Here is a 15,764-nt window from a genome sequence, read left to right on the forward strand (position 1 = left end):
CATTTTGGACCAGCTGCAGACGTGGGAGTGACTGATTCCAAAATACAAAGAGTTACAGTAATCCAGCCGAGATGTGATAAAGGCATGGATTATTGTCTCAAATGGTTGCCTGGAAAGAAGGTTTTTAACCTTGGCCAGCTGACGTAAATGAAATAAAATGGCTTTCCCCACTGTTCCAATCTGACGGTCCAATTTAAAATGACTATCAATATGAAAGCCCAGGTTGGTAACCATGGGCTTAACGTGCAAAGCCAAGGGGCCAAAGTCAACAGGGGGCGGGGGTGCTCACAGGTACGACCAGGGCCTTCACAGATGTGTAAATTACTCCAGTCAGCTTATCATTGAAATTTAGGTCCATCCGGGCCTTGATATCATCAATACAAGCCAGTAGTGACTGCATTGAAGAGGCATGATTTCTCTTTAACGGAAAATACATTTGTGTGTAATCGGCATAGCGATGAAAAAAAACGTAATGCTTTCTTAATATTGAGCCCAGGGTAAGTAAATAAAGAGAAAACAGCAGTGGTCCTAAAACTTAGCCCTGTGGCACCCCACATGTCAAGGGAGCAATGGAGGATTCAGAAACCGGCCGAGTCATACCAAAGACTATGAAAATGGGACCCATTACCTCCCTGATTGGCATTCAGCATCAAGGGTTGGAATTGGGGGTTAAATCACCAGAAACGATTCCCTGGCGCAGCTCCCCTTACCTCCCAGGGGTGAACAAGGGGATGAGTCAAATGCAGAGGACAAATTTCGCCACACCTAGTGTGTGTGTGACAATCATTGGTACTTTAACTTTAACCAGCAGAGAAGGTTCCATTTGTTAAATATAATTTCAACCAACTCAAAGCAGTGGCACAGATGCCCACCTTCAGCTGTATGCAGCTAACTAAGATAATCTGGTCCACCGAATCAAATGCTGCTGTTACATCGATTAAAACTAAAAATCATATGCTCCGAGGATGTCATTACAAACCCCTAATATTGCCGACTCTGTACTATGGGGGGTTTTACACCCAGACTGAAAGACTTCTAAAATATCATAGTCCTCTAAAAAAAAGGGTTTAACTGGGTAAAAACAATCTTCTCCGAGATCTTTGAGAGGAAAGGCTACTTAGAAATGGATCTAAAATTGGCTAAAACAGAACTGTCCAGACCAGGTTTCTTTAAAAGTGGTTGAACTACGGCGTGTTTAAAACTGGTAGGAACCACACTACAAGACAGACTGGCTTCCCTATGCAGGAAAAAATTTATCTAATAAATGTAGGAGGGACAGCATCATGGGTGGAACCTGAGGGCTTCATATGACTAATTAAGTCCTGTAACTGCGGCAGAGTCACTTGCTCAAACTGATTAAAAACAGCAAAGTAGTGAAAAAGGACAGAAGGGTCAGAGGTCGGAACAGAAATGAGAGCCATTGTCGTGGCAACCTTATCAATAAAATACTCTGAAAATGCATTGCAAAATTCAGGAGGGTTCCAAACATGTAGGCTGAGGGGCATTAAGACCAGAGTCAATCGTTTTGAATAAAACACGAGGATCAAGACTATTTGAGGAAATTACGCTTGCCTAATGTTCTCTTTACTGTATTCTGATATCGATGCCAACAGTCCTTTAAAATCTGGAGTGACACCTGAAGCGTGTCCTTTTTCCACCTGCATTCAGCTTTGCGGCACTCACGTCTGATGGCAAGGGTTCTATCATTAAACCAGGTTCTGATTTAATTTGAGCCTTTTTGATTTTTAAAGGCGCCACCAGGTCCAAGGCTGACCGACAGGTGGATTGAAACAATGCACTGAGTTTCTCAGTGTCAGAAAAAACTGCTAGAGGGTAAAAAAAATTTTTAAAAGCAATAAAAAACTGACCAGCAGTGACGCGCAGGAACATGCGTTTTAACTGTCAAGCGATAAAAACTGGCCTCAAATATCACAGTCATATGGTCTGAAAGAACATTGTCACAAATTTTCAAGTTGGACAAAGGTAGACCATATGAAAGGACAAGATCAAGCGTGTGACCACGTCCGTGTGTGGGGCCAGACACAAACTGTCAGATTAAAAGAGTCAATAAGGCTTAAAAATACTGTAATACTATTGCTCATGTTTTTCAGTCAGTACAGGTTATTGTCCTATCGCATTGTGTTTGTTTATTGCAAATTCAAGCATGATTCGGGTGCTGATGCAGAAGCCATTTTATCTCTCGCTGTAGTTTGCTTTTAGAGCTAATACCGTGGAATGCCGATGTGTTAATACGCTTGAAAAATATTTCCTCCGTGTTCACCCTTACAATAACAATATCGCTCCAGCTTGGTTATTATACAGGTTACAGAAGGTAAATTAATTATTGTTGTCAGTTTTTAAATGCATTATTAAAGTGATTTAGAGGTACAGATGATTGCTCCCATTAACTGCATTGCTAGCCTCCTAGAAGGGGCCGATTTTCGTGTTAGAAAGCGAAATAAAAATAAAAAACTTTTGTCTTCTTGTCCCTCATAATGATTGTGAACAAAATTACAAAAGAGGGCAGGTCCCCCTTTATTTGTTTTATATGTTATATCATCAATCCCTAGTTTATACAATATCATTATATCAAATATAAATAGTATCAACATCTGTATCGATTAGGGCTGGGCAGTATGGCCTTTTTTTAATATCTCGATATTTTTAGTCCATATCGCGATACACAATATATATCTCGATATTTTGCCTTAGCCTTGAATTAACACTTGATACACATATTCACAGCAGCATGATGATTCTGTGTCTACATTAAAACATTCTTGTTCATACTGTATTAATATATACTCATTTCAAACTTTCATGCAGAGAAGGAAATCACAACTAAGTCAATTGACCAAAACTGTATCTATTAAACAGTTATTAGCAGTTGGCTTTTCAAATGATGCTACATATTAGCAGTAATGTTAATTTTGGTAGCAACGCTTGTGCCCCACACTTCACAAATTAAAGTTGTCTATTCGACATCTTCCCGCTTGAAGCCGAACCACCGCCAGACGACGGACCCCCTACTGTTTTTCTTGGGAATTAATTCTTCCTTCATTTGTTATGAGATCCACACCTTCTTTCTCTCGTATTACCACTCGCACGGCTTCGCTAGCATCACAGCTAACGTTACCCAGTATGCTATCTCTCTGCTCCGCGAGGGCGTATACGTATGTGACGTATGACGTGACAGTATGTGACGGATGTAAGAAGGTGTGCTTACTGTCTGAGAAGGAGACACAAGACAAGAACCCTTCTGGAATTAATGCACCTTCTGCAGGTGTGTAAGGAGGAATGTGGAAATATAATTATGTCTTCCTGAGCGTGCATCCCTTTTAAATTAATCTTTCATGTGAGTACGATCTTTAGCCATGTAAACACTGGGACACCACTGCGGTAAAGATCACCATAAGTAAAAAAGGCAAACACCAGCCGCCGATTGGAATCGAGACATTTCTAATACTTACCTTATTGCACTTGAGTCAAAACAAATGTGTTCTTTTAACTTACATAGAATCAACGTTAAAAACAATATTCATTCTGCAGACCTTCTTTTTAGTATGTTTTTCATGAAATATTTGAACTTTGGTTTTGATGCTTGTTTGGGCTTACTCATTGATTTTGTTGTGGCCCTGGTGAATCTGATGCAGTTTGGAGCTGTCCAGGAGTCCCTCCTGTTGGAGAGCACAGGTGTCACCATATAGACTCAACCTCTGAAGGTTCCTGAAAGAGCAAAAGAAAAGGTTATGAAACAGAAGAAGAAAAAACATCAGTTAGGCACATTAAATGCAGGCTCTAATCCTCTAAAACTGTCCTAGCTAATTCAGGAAATTGATTTTGTTGTGTTAATGACAATAGCATAACTTTCTGACTTGGGGGCTGCATTGGGCTAAAGCCATTTGGCCAGGGGCCGAAAGCCGACACACATATATAGCCTATAAAAATATATGTGTTCATATATTTGCATACATATACAAACACACACGCACTTACGCACACACTGTATTTACATATGTATACACACACACACACATATATATATATATACATATATATATATATATATGCACACACAAAGGTATGAATGCACATTTATATATACGTACATAAACATATACACATAAATACATACATAAACATATGCACATATATACATACAAATACATGTATAAACACACTTATACACGTATTTAGTGTAGTTATACAGATATTATATATGTAATGTAAATGAATGAAGCATCTAAACAAATTTGATATTGAAATCACTACACTGACTCCACTCTTTTTTTTTTTTTATTATTTATTCCAACTCTCAGCCCAATTTAATAAGATCAAAATACTATGTGATAATTAGCGTGTGCTATTTATAAAATTGTGTGTACTATTGTCCGGATTGTAATGACATCATGTCCAGCTCACATCCTGTTCATGGCCTATGCGTGGTGGTCAAGTAGTGTCTGTTTTCAATGGGTACTAGATGCAATTTAGCATCTCGAAGAAAAATGACCCTATGCTTGCGTTGTTTTAGGCGGTACAAACCGTTCAAATCGTGAAAAGGATAAACGTTTCTACATAGTTCCTCGAGAGGTCATAAAGGGCGGAAGAGTGCAAGATTTACAAAAGCCAACAAAAGTGGCATGCACTCCAGTACTAGGGAGCAGAGTCGAAGAACGCACAAGTTTTCAGTGACCACTTGACTTCGTTAAAGGTGTGTTTCATATATTTTCAATATACTTCACTTGTTTAGTATTTCCCATTTAGGTATTATTTTGATATTATTTGTATTAAGAAAGTCAGAGTCAATTATACTTTGTCAGGAAATGTACTTCTATGTCTGCCCTTTGGTTTATTTTGTACACAAATGTGTCAGAGTACATATGATAACAAGACCAAAATCGGATATCAGTAATTATTAGTTTGTTAAATAAATATACAGTTGCTAGCTGTCAGTGCTAGCCGTCTCTGTTTACATGGACAAGTCCGTCTCAAGTTCAAAAAGTTGAATTATGAAATGCAACTTTACCCGAGAAAAAACTATGCATATTTATCCGTGAGAGTTTTGATTCCAATTTCTTTGACGGAGCCACATACAAAGTTAGATGGATGGATGGATGGATAGATAGATAGATAGATGGATGGATGGATGGATGGATAGATAGGTAGGTAGAACTTTATTGATTCCTTCAGGAGAGTTCCATCAGGAAAATTAAAATTCCAGCAGCAGTGTACAGAATTGAGATCGAATTTGAAAAGTAAAAAGTTAATAATGGGGGTATAAATGGAAACAAAATGGAAAATTACAATAAAAATAAAAAGCAACAATGAAGATAAAACTATAACAATAAAATAAGAATATAACAATAGAAACTAGGCAGTAGTGACCATGATATGAAATAGTATTGCACTGTTATTGTTTTGCAACTCACTGGATCGGTTCGCAGCCGAGTGTGAAGCGGCCGGAATGAGAATCAGCACCTCCAAATCCGAGTCCATGGTTCTCTCCCGAAAAGGGTGGAGTGCCATCTCCGGGTTGGGGAGGAGACCCTGCCCCAAGTGGAGGAGTTCAAGTACCGAGTAGTCTTGTTCACGAGTGGGGGAGGAGTGGATCGTGAGATCGACAGGCGGATCGGTGCGGCGTCTTCAGTAATGCGGACGTTGTACCGATCCGTTGTGGTGAAGAAGGAGCTGAGCCGGAAGGCAAAGCTCTCAATTTACCGGTCGATCTACGTTCCCATCCTCACCTATGGTCATGAGCTTTGGGGCATGACCGAAAGGATAAGATCACGGGTACAAGCGGTCGAAATGAGTTTCCTCCGCCATGTGGCGGGGCTCTCATTTAGAGATAGGGTGAGAAGCTCTGCCATCCGGGAGGAACTCAAAGTAAAGCCGCTGCTCCTCCACATCGAGAGGAGCCAGATAAGGTGGTTCGGGCATCTGGTCAGGATGCCACCCGAACGCCTCCCGAGGGAGGTGTTTAGGGCACGTCCAACCGGTGGGAGGCCACGGGGAAGACCCAGGACACGTTGGGAAGACTATGTCTCCCGGCTGGCCTGGGAACGCCTCGGGATCCCCCGGGAAGAGCTAGACGATGTGGCTGGGGAGAGGGAAGTCGGCGCTTCCCTGCTTAGGCTGCTGCCCCCGCGACCCGACCTCGGATAAGCGGAAGAAGATGGATGTATGGATGGATTGTTTTGCAACTCCTGTCATCCCCTGTCTGTTTTTCCAAGTTTTCATCCGTTTTGTCATGTAGAATGACGTTGGAGCACAAAATCATTTAATATGTCTGGGAACTCCAGTGACGGACAATCCTTGATTTCACTCGACAAACTTTTTTGATAAAATATATGGATCTATTACAATTCATGGTTGGATTTTTTGCTCGTATCTATCAGGGAAATGTAGGCCCCTTGCATACTCAGAGAGTGTGCACTCTGCTCGCTGCACAACAGCCATTTTGGCTTAGTTGACCACCGCTTTGTTTTTTGTTTTTTTACTTCCGATAGGAAGTCACGTGTCAGAATACAGGCAGTTAGTGGTCTTGTTCAAAGTGATTTACTAAGACTGTGCATGCAATTGTAAAGTGCAGCAGACCGCATTATTTAAATACAGGATTTTGTGTGTTTTTCACGCATCACCACAGAGACACACTCATTTACAACACATTTATGTTATAATGCTTCTACCTGCAGAATTGTGCCAGAGACATTTACCCCTTTTTTATGGGCATTTTACAAGCAGTCGTGCGGTGGACCTATATTGACACCACTTTTTTCCCCAACAAAAAGTGCATAGGAGGAAGGCTGCACTTTAAACCCCTTTTCCATACGAGTTGGGAAATTGTGTTGGATGTAAATATAAACGGAATACAATGATTTGCAAATCCTTTCAACCCATATTCAATTGAATTTACAACAAAGACAAGATATTTGATGTTCAAACTCATAAACTTTTTTTTTTTTGCAAATAATAATTAACTTAGAATTTCACGGCTGCAACACGTGCCAAAGTAGTTGGGAAAGGGCATGTTCACAACTGTGTTACATCACCTTTTCTTTTAACAACACTCAATAAACGTTTGGGAACTTAGGAAACTAATTGTGGAATCTTTGAAAGTGGAATTCTTTCCCATTCTTGTTTTATGTAGAGCTTCAGACGTTCAACAGTCGTATTTTACGCTTCATAATGCGCCACACATTTTCACTGTGAGACAGGTCTGGACTGCAGGCGGGCCAGGAAAGTACCCGCACTCTTTTTTTTACGAAGCCACAGTGTTGTAACACATGCTGAATGTGGCTTGGCATTGTCTTGCTGAAATAAGCAGGGGCGTCCATGAAAAAGACGGCGCTTAGATGGCAGCATATGTTGTTCCAAAACCTGAATGTACCTTTCAGCATTAATGGTGCCTTCACAGATGTGTAAGTTACCCATGCCTTAGGCACTAATGCACCCCATATCATCACAGATGCTGGCTTTTGAACTTTGCGTTGATAACAGTCTGGATGGTTCGCTTCCCCTTTGGTTCGGATGACACGATGTCGAATATTTCCAAAAACAATTTAAAATGTGGACTCAGACCACAGAACACTTTTCCACTTTGCATCAGTCCACCTTAGATGATCTCGGGCCCAGAGAAGGCGGCAGCGTTTCTGGATGTTGTTGATAAATGGCTTTCGCTTTGCATAGAAGAGCTTTAACTTGCAATTACAGATGTAGCGACGAACTGTATTTAGGGACAATGGATTTCTGAAGTGTTCCTGAGCCCATGTGGTGATATCCTTTACACAATGATGTTGGTTTTTGATACAGTGCCGTCTGAGGGATCGAAGAACACGGTCATTCAATGTTGGTGTCCAGCTATGCCGCTTACGTTGAGTGATTTCTCCAGATTCTCTGAACCTTTTGATGATATTATGGACCGGTGATGTTGAAATCCCTAAATTTCTTGCGATTGCACTTTGAGAAACGTTGTTTGACTATTTTCTCACGCAGTTGTGGACAAATGGGTGTACCTCGCCCCATTCTTACTTGTGAAAGACTGAGCATTTTTTGGGAAGCTGTTTTTATACTCAATCGTGGCACCCACCTGTTCCCAATTAGCCTGCACACCTGTGGGATTTTCCGAATAAGTGTTTGATGAGCATTCCTCAACTTTATCAGTATTTATTGCCACATTTCCCAACTTCTTTGTCACGTGTTGTTGGCACCAAATTCTAAAGTTAAGGATTATTTGAAAAAAAAAAAAGTTTAATCAGTTTGAACATCAAATATGTTGTCTTTGTAGCATATTCAACTGAATATGGGTTGAAAAGGATTTGCAAATCATTGTATTTCGTTTATATTTACACCCAACACAATTTCCCAACTCATCTGGAAACGGGGTTTGTACTTCCCTCAAAATGAAAGAATGCATACTTCAAGTAGGAGTTTTTTTCATTTAGTATTATATATTGTGTGTAAAAAAACACATAAAAAAACAACATAATTAAAAAATACTAAAGACACCAGAACTCATCAATTGAATTGAGTTTTAATCATCCTGTAGGTCCTCTAGCAGTTATAAAATTATAAAAGGACGTACAGTGGCTGAATAATCAGTATGTCTAATATTTATTATATCTACCGTCCAAAATTTTGACACACACACGTAGGACGGAGGATTCCGGTTTGTCCATTGTCTGTCTCTGCAGCACAAGCACTGATACTGCAGCCATGTTTTGAACTGTCAGTTTGTAAATCCTTCTAACACGTGCTAAATAAAATGGCAAATAGTGCTTGCAAAACAGCACTGAGTGTTGATGAATCACATTGCACGTGCTAAATAATTACATATGCATTTTCGCCTCCCAGTCTTGTGGGTGATTTGATGATCAGCATATATTTTGCGTATTAATGAAGACACAGACACAAAATGGATTGCATGCATTTTTATGCCCACTTGATAGACGCAATCAACTTTGCACACGTTTAGTAGATACGCTTTGTGTGTGCTACCAAGTTTGTATGTGTTTTAGTAAAAGCAAACCTTTAGTAAATCAGGCCCTCAGTGTGATGTCTCATTTAGAGCACCTGTGTGATGATCACGTTTACACAACTGTTTCTACACGTAATCGAGGATAGCAATGATTTAAGTATTCATACTCATTTCAAACCAATGTGAAGAGGGAAGTTTGCAAACATCTAAAAATACAGTACAACCTGCGATAAAGCTCTATGTGGGAGTGTTATGACCAATAACCAATAATATTACGCTGTCATACCAATCATTTGTACACAACTAAATAATGTAGGATTCACAATATTATCAGGAAATGATCAGAGACAGTTTACATTGATTTAAGGAAGCTATAACCAACTGAACAACAACATAATATTAGTTAAACTTCAACATTCATCCACTACCCCCACATCAGAACGTGACGACAGTGCAATATGGGGTATAAGTGATAAAACATTGAATATGAAGGATATGTGAAAGTTTGACTCCTACCTTGTTTATTTCCGTGACTACCTTCTTAAAGTTTTGTAATCAATCAGATACTGTATATTAACATAGCAAAGTGTGGAGAGAATGTTTTGCATATTACCCATAGTGTATTTTAGTTGATTTATATGGGAATATTTTTTGAATTATGCATGATGCTTGAACATGTTTTATAATGTTCACAGAGTTAAATGAGCCTAATGTGTGTTATGTTGACCGTGTGTTACATATCTGTGTTGGTGATGGTTGAAATGCACCATAATTGGTATAGGCTATTCAGATTGGGTCATGTAAATTAATACTGAGCTCAGTACACTTCAAAATAAAACTCATAGTCGCCCACCAAATTTGCTAAAATTATCGACAGATACTGTATGCAGCAATTAGGCTTACAGGTAACTAAAATTTAACTTGACACAACGCGGGCCAGAATTCTTATCTAATTTGTGATGCAGGCAGTAATTCGGATACCCCTGGCATAAAGGTTACATAATAAAACAAAAACTCGACATATACTTAAAGTCTAAGCTATCAAAACACTTTTTTTTTTGTTTTCTGGCATACTCCTAAAATGTCATCACCCGTAATTAAGCCAAATCTAATTTAAAAATTTATTTTCACAGCACTTTTTACCAGAAATTACTGTAGCTGATATTCATTCAAAACGAGCTCCTCACTAAAACCATTGATATGGGCTTTAAAACAGTGACTCCAACACAAAGGGTAAGAGGAATGTGCTATACAAAAAGTTCTAGAAAGGTAATTCGCAGAACGGCTAACTCTGCAGGTGTGTGAAAAGACGGAATTCAAACAGCACACAGGTTTTGTTATTAGAGCTCCAACTCAGTACTAATATGGTTTGACAAAGCAGAGCTGAACGTGCGCGCATACACACACACACACACACACAAACACACACACACACTGTACGTTCGGCATTCCTGATATCAGCAATTCATGCCAACAAAGCTTTCTGTGGCCACTCAAGGCGGGCGATACTGCAAATTTTGATATCAACCCAACACCAAGTAAATACAGGACCAGTATTGTAGATACTTTGTACTTGGACATCTTTGAAGGATCGTTTGATGATTTTGCCTTTAATTTGTTGATCATGCCAGGTGTTTTGTTCCTTGTTTGTCTTTCTAGATGCCAGGTGCTTTGACCAAAAAAACTAAATACTCAAATCAGAATCAATCTACAGGTGTTTTATTATAATATCAACCAGATAAAAAAGATTCCAATTATTACATTCAATCGCCTGAGCAAAAACAAAACCAGCAATACTGTACAGCTGTCCCTTCATTTAATGTTGTAATTTGCTTCTGGACATGACCCTGATAAATGCATTTTCGTGAAGTGGAAATCAATAATTATAAATCAAGTATTTTCATAGCTAAAGCATAAAAAATGATTGCAACCTGAACTTTTTAAGACCGTTTTTCAACATTAAGATAACCCTCTAGACATGAAATAACCCTTAAGCCACCTTTACACTATTTCAATGCAATATAGTGATGCTGAGCCTTGGCCACAATACTGATTGGTTTGGTCTCCTCTAATGGGCAATAATACTGTAATTTGGTATTTATATTTCATTTGGTCATTGTATGATTTAAAATGCTCAATGTAGGACCAAAATACTGCAGAATACACTTTGAAAGAAATCTGCAGAGGTAAATATGGCAGTATTTGAAACACAGTGTAGAGAGGAACATAAGTATACAAAAGCAAAAGCGCTTTTGTCTCCTTCAAAACCTTTGACTCTTTGCAAAAACTTGCAATTTTGTCAAAGTAAATATAGAAAATGACAAAAAATATCACGCTAGTACAGGGGTGTCAAACCTACGGCCCACGGGCCATGAGTTTGCCGAGTATAAAAATTAGCTGTTTTGTTTTTTTTTTAACGAAAGAAACTGCTGTTCTAAATGTGTCCACTGGATGTCACAATAGCAATTCTGTTAGGCAAGCAAACGGTTTATACCAGGGCCAAGCAAAAGGTACACAGTAAAGGGTGACTGTGGCTCCTCTTCCTCGACCCAGTACATGAAACTTAAAACCTACTGTTTTATGGGTTCTCCTTCTAACTCATCGCCATTTGGCACCTTTGTTGCTCCAAAATGTCTCTGTCAAACACGAGAAAAGTGAACATAACCCTTTTGAATAGTTTTTACCTCGGTTTCTTACGATTTGTTGAGTTAGCATTGGATTGATACGTAGACATGACCAAGGAGGTATTTGATACCTCGAAGAGTTTACACTTTGTTTTTTTGTTCAATCCCAGAAAGACTGTGACTTAAAATGTAATCCTGGCTTTTTAGATACACTGAGACAAAGTCTAAACTCATTGTGTTTTTGAAGTGGCACCAATTTCCTTAACCTGACTCTCGCCAGATCCTTGTAGTTCGCTGAGCTCCACACAATGATCTGGGACTTCTCAATAGGAGATTTATTTCAGAAGGCGGGGCCTTGTAAAAAAAAAAAAATCATTGTATGTGATTGGATAAACCACTTGTCCGTTATCTTGAATGACGTGCTACTTCAACAACTTACATCGAAATCAACCCGTGACGCTGGTGAGAGCGACGCTGGGAAATCTAAAACAGAACAGCCAACATATTGGATAATGACAGAGCGAAAACTTACAGAACTTTTACTGAAACAACGCAACAATGTCACTAGACCATCAATGTCGTTTGTGCAAAGAAAATATGCCAATAAAAGGCTTCATTTGGAACAGCAAAAAAAATATTAGTCGCCAATGAAAAAAGCATAAACGAATGTCTAACAGAACTTGGTTTGAAATTCTTGAACGTTCGGGAGAGACCATGTCGAATATGCTTAGTTGCAATAGCAGATACAGTCAGCATATGACTCCTCGCTGTGTGCCGCCATTGTTGTTTGAATCAAACAGTCGCGTCGGTGCTATGTCACATCTATGAGATCCCGTTTGGCGATCCTGATTGGTTCATTATTTTTTGCTATTTTGAAGAAGTTTGCTTTGCCCTCGATCCCAGATCCGTGTGTGGAGCTCAGCGAACTACAAGGATCTGGCAAGAGTCAGGTTACAATTTTGTCTAGAAGATTATTTGGGATTTGCACGTTTTCTGATTGTGCTTATTCTATTTTCGTCCAAAGTAAAACAAAAATGACAACCTGGAGTTGTATTTATTTTTAAGTTATCATGCCCTGATTTTACCATTCCGGCCCACTTTGAAATAGATTTTCCTCCACTAGGCTCCTGAGGTAAATATGAGTTTGACACCCCTGCGCTAGTATCATTTCGATTCGGACATCGCCCTAGATTCCATGATGTCGACATGTGGATCGATTTACCCACCTCCAGTGACAAATCCAGTTTAGGGAGGCTTCACAAAACAATGCACTAAGCCAGGGGTGCCAAACTCATTTTAGCTCAGGGGCCGCATGGAGGAAAATCCATTCCCAAGTGGGTCGGAATGGCAAAATCATGACATGATAACTTCAAAATAAAGACAACTCCAGGTTGTTTACTTTGTTTTACTTCGGCCAAAAAATAGAACAAACACATTGTGAAAACGTACTAATCACAAATAATCCTCTGGAAAAAACACTTCAAGTTTTTTGAAAATTCTGAGGAAATTGGTGCAGTTTCAAAAACACAATGAGTTTAGAAGTGTTCTCAGTTTATCTACAAAGCCAGGATTAAACTTTAAATCGCAGTCTTTCTGGGATTGAACAAAAAACACAACATGTAAACTCTTCGAGGTATCAAACACCTTCTTTGTCATGTCCACGTATCAATCCAGAGTTAACTCAACAAACCGTGAGAATCGGAGGTAAAAACTATTCAAAAGGGTTAAGTTTTCTCAATATATTTTCATACCTTAGTTGGCGTCTGTCGTGGCGGTAATCCTAGAACCCGTTGGTAGAACACCTTATTTCACCGGTTTGGTCCATGTGCCGCCTCTAATGGCTCTGATATTCCGAAGCGTTTTGGGTGTATAGAAAAGATTTACCTATCTATTATTATTAATGTTATTTTTATGGAAAAAGGACGACAACGAAGCATCTTGCAATGGTAAAAGGTGATTTTCGAGACAAAAAATTATTTTCAAGGTAAAAGTTGATTTTCAAGACAAAAAATTATTTTCAAAGTAAAAGTTGATTATCCGAGTACACAAGATACTACCGTCTAATCTTAAAGGCCTACTGAAATTAGATTTTCTTATTTAAACGGGGATAGCTGGTCCATTCTATGTGTCATACTTGATCATTTCGCGATATTGCCATATTTTTGCTGAAAGGATTTAGTAGAGAACATCCACGATAAAGTTTGCAACTTTCGGTGCTAAGAGAAAAGCCCTGCCTCTACCGGAAGTCGCAGACGATGACGTCACATGTTGATGGCTCCTCACATATTCACATTGATTTTAATGGGAGCCTCCAACAAAAACAGCTATTTGGACCGAGAAAACGACAATTTCCCCATTAATTTGAGCGAGGATGAAAGATTCGTGTTTGAGAATATTGATAACAACGGACTAGAAAAAAAAACAAAAAACGTGATTGCATTGAGACGGATTCATATGTTTTTAGAGACATTTAATAGGATAATTCTGGGAAATCCCTTATCTTTCTATTGTGTTGCTAGTGTTTAAGTGAGTTTAACAGTACCTAATAGTCGGAAGTGTACGTCCACGGCCGGGTGTTGACGCGCTGTGTCTCGAGGAAGTCGACAGCAGCTGTACGGGAGGCACGCGCTCAGCTGATATTCGGTAAGAACCGACTTTTTACCACAATTTTCTCACCGAAACCTGCTGGTTGACATTCGGTTGGGATCCATGTCCGCTCTGATCCATAGTAAAGTTTCACCTCCAGGAATTTTAAACAAGGAATCACTGTGTGTTTGTGTGGCTAAAGGCTAAAGCTTCCCAACTCCATCTTTCTACTTTGACTTCTCCAATATTAATTGAACAAATTGCAAAGGATTCAGCAACACAGATGTCCAAAATACTGTGTAATTATGCCGTTAATGCAGACGACTTTTAGCTGTGTGTGTGTGCGCAGCGCTCATATTCCTAACAGCCTGTGACGTCAAGCGTACACGTCATCATTACGCGACGTTTTCAAGAAAAAACTCCCGGGAAATTTAAAATTGCAATTTAGTAAACTAAAAAGGCTGTATTGGCATGTGTTGCAATGTCAATATTTCATTATTGATATATAAACTATCAGACTGCGTGGTGGGTAGTAGTGGGTTTCAGTTGACCTTTAAAACCCACACAAAGACACTATTGGGGAGTAAGGGTGGCAAATAACGATGTGTTTGAAGCGGAAGACACAAAACGGCAGGTTTCAAGTTTCCACGCTTTACTTTGTACCTCTTGCTGGTCCTAACAGAATTGCTATTGTGACATCCAGTGGACACATTCAGAACAGCAACTTCTTTCATTAAGGCCTACTGAAACCCACTACTACCCACCACGCAGTCTGATAGTTTATATATCAATGATGAAATATTAACATTGCAACACATGCCAATACGGCCTTTTTAGTTTACTAAATTACAATTTTAAATTTCTAGGGAGTTTCGTCTTCGAAACGTCGTGTAATGATGACGTGTACGCAAGACGTCACAGGTTTTTAGGAGATATGAGCGCTGCACACACGCACAGCTAAAAGTCGTCTGCTTTAACGGCATAATTATACAGTATTTTGGACATCTGTGTTGCTGAATCTTTTGCAATTTGTTCAATTACAATTGGAGAAGTCACAGTAGAAAGATGAAGTTGGGAAGCTTTAGCCATTAGCCACACAAACACACGGTGATTCCTTGTTTAAAATTCCTGGAGGTGAAACTTTCCTATGGATCGGAGCGCGGTCAAGCCATCATGGATCCCTACCAAATGTCAACCAGCAGGTTTCAGTGGTTAAAAAGTCAGTTCTTACCGGAGAAAAGCTTAGCTTGTGCCGTCCTTAGCTGCCGTCGACTCCCCTGAGACACTGCGCGTCAAGACACCCGTGAAGACACCCTTCCGACTATCAGGTACTATTTAACTCATTAAAACACTAGCAACACAATAGAAAGATAAGGGATTTCCCAGAATTAACTTAGTAAATGTTTCTAAAAACATCGGAATCCGTCCCAATGCAATCGCATTTTTTTTTTAACTTTTTTTTCTTTCTAGTCCTTCGCTATCAATATCCTCAAACACAAATCTTTCATCCTCGCTCAAATTAATGGGGAAATTGTCATTTTCTCAGTTCGAATAGCACCTTTTGATGGAGGCTCCCATTA

The 15,764-nt window shown here is 39.3% G+C and overlaps 1 protein-coding gene across 1 annotated transcript in view; it reads right to left on the reverse strand.

Annotated features, from left to right (window-relative positions):
• LOC133549908 (F-box only protein 33) overlaps nucleotides 1-15,764 on the reverse strand; it is a 43,690-nt gene that overhangs the window by 25,836 nt on the left and 2,090 nt on the right. The window contains exon 2 of the mRNA XM_061895807.1: nucleotides 3,616-3,726. Coding sequence (XP_061751791.1) covers nucleotides 3,616-3,726 — 111 coding nt within the window. The remainder of the gene's footprint in view (nucleotides 1-3,615; nucleotides 3,727-15,764) is intronic.

Source organism: Nerophis ophidion, linkage group LG03 (genome assembly GCF_033978795.1).
Source record: "Nerophis ophidion isolate RoL-2023_Sa linkage group LG03, RoL_Noph_v1.0, whole genome shotgun sequence".
In the NCBI taxonomy this organism is placed as follows: Eukaryota; Metazoa; Chordata; class Actinopteri; order Syngnathiformes; family Syngnathidae; genus Nerophis; species Nerophis ophidion.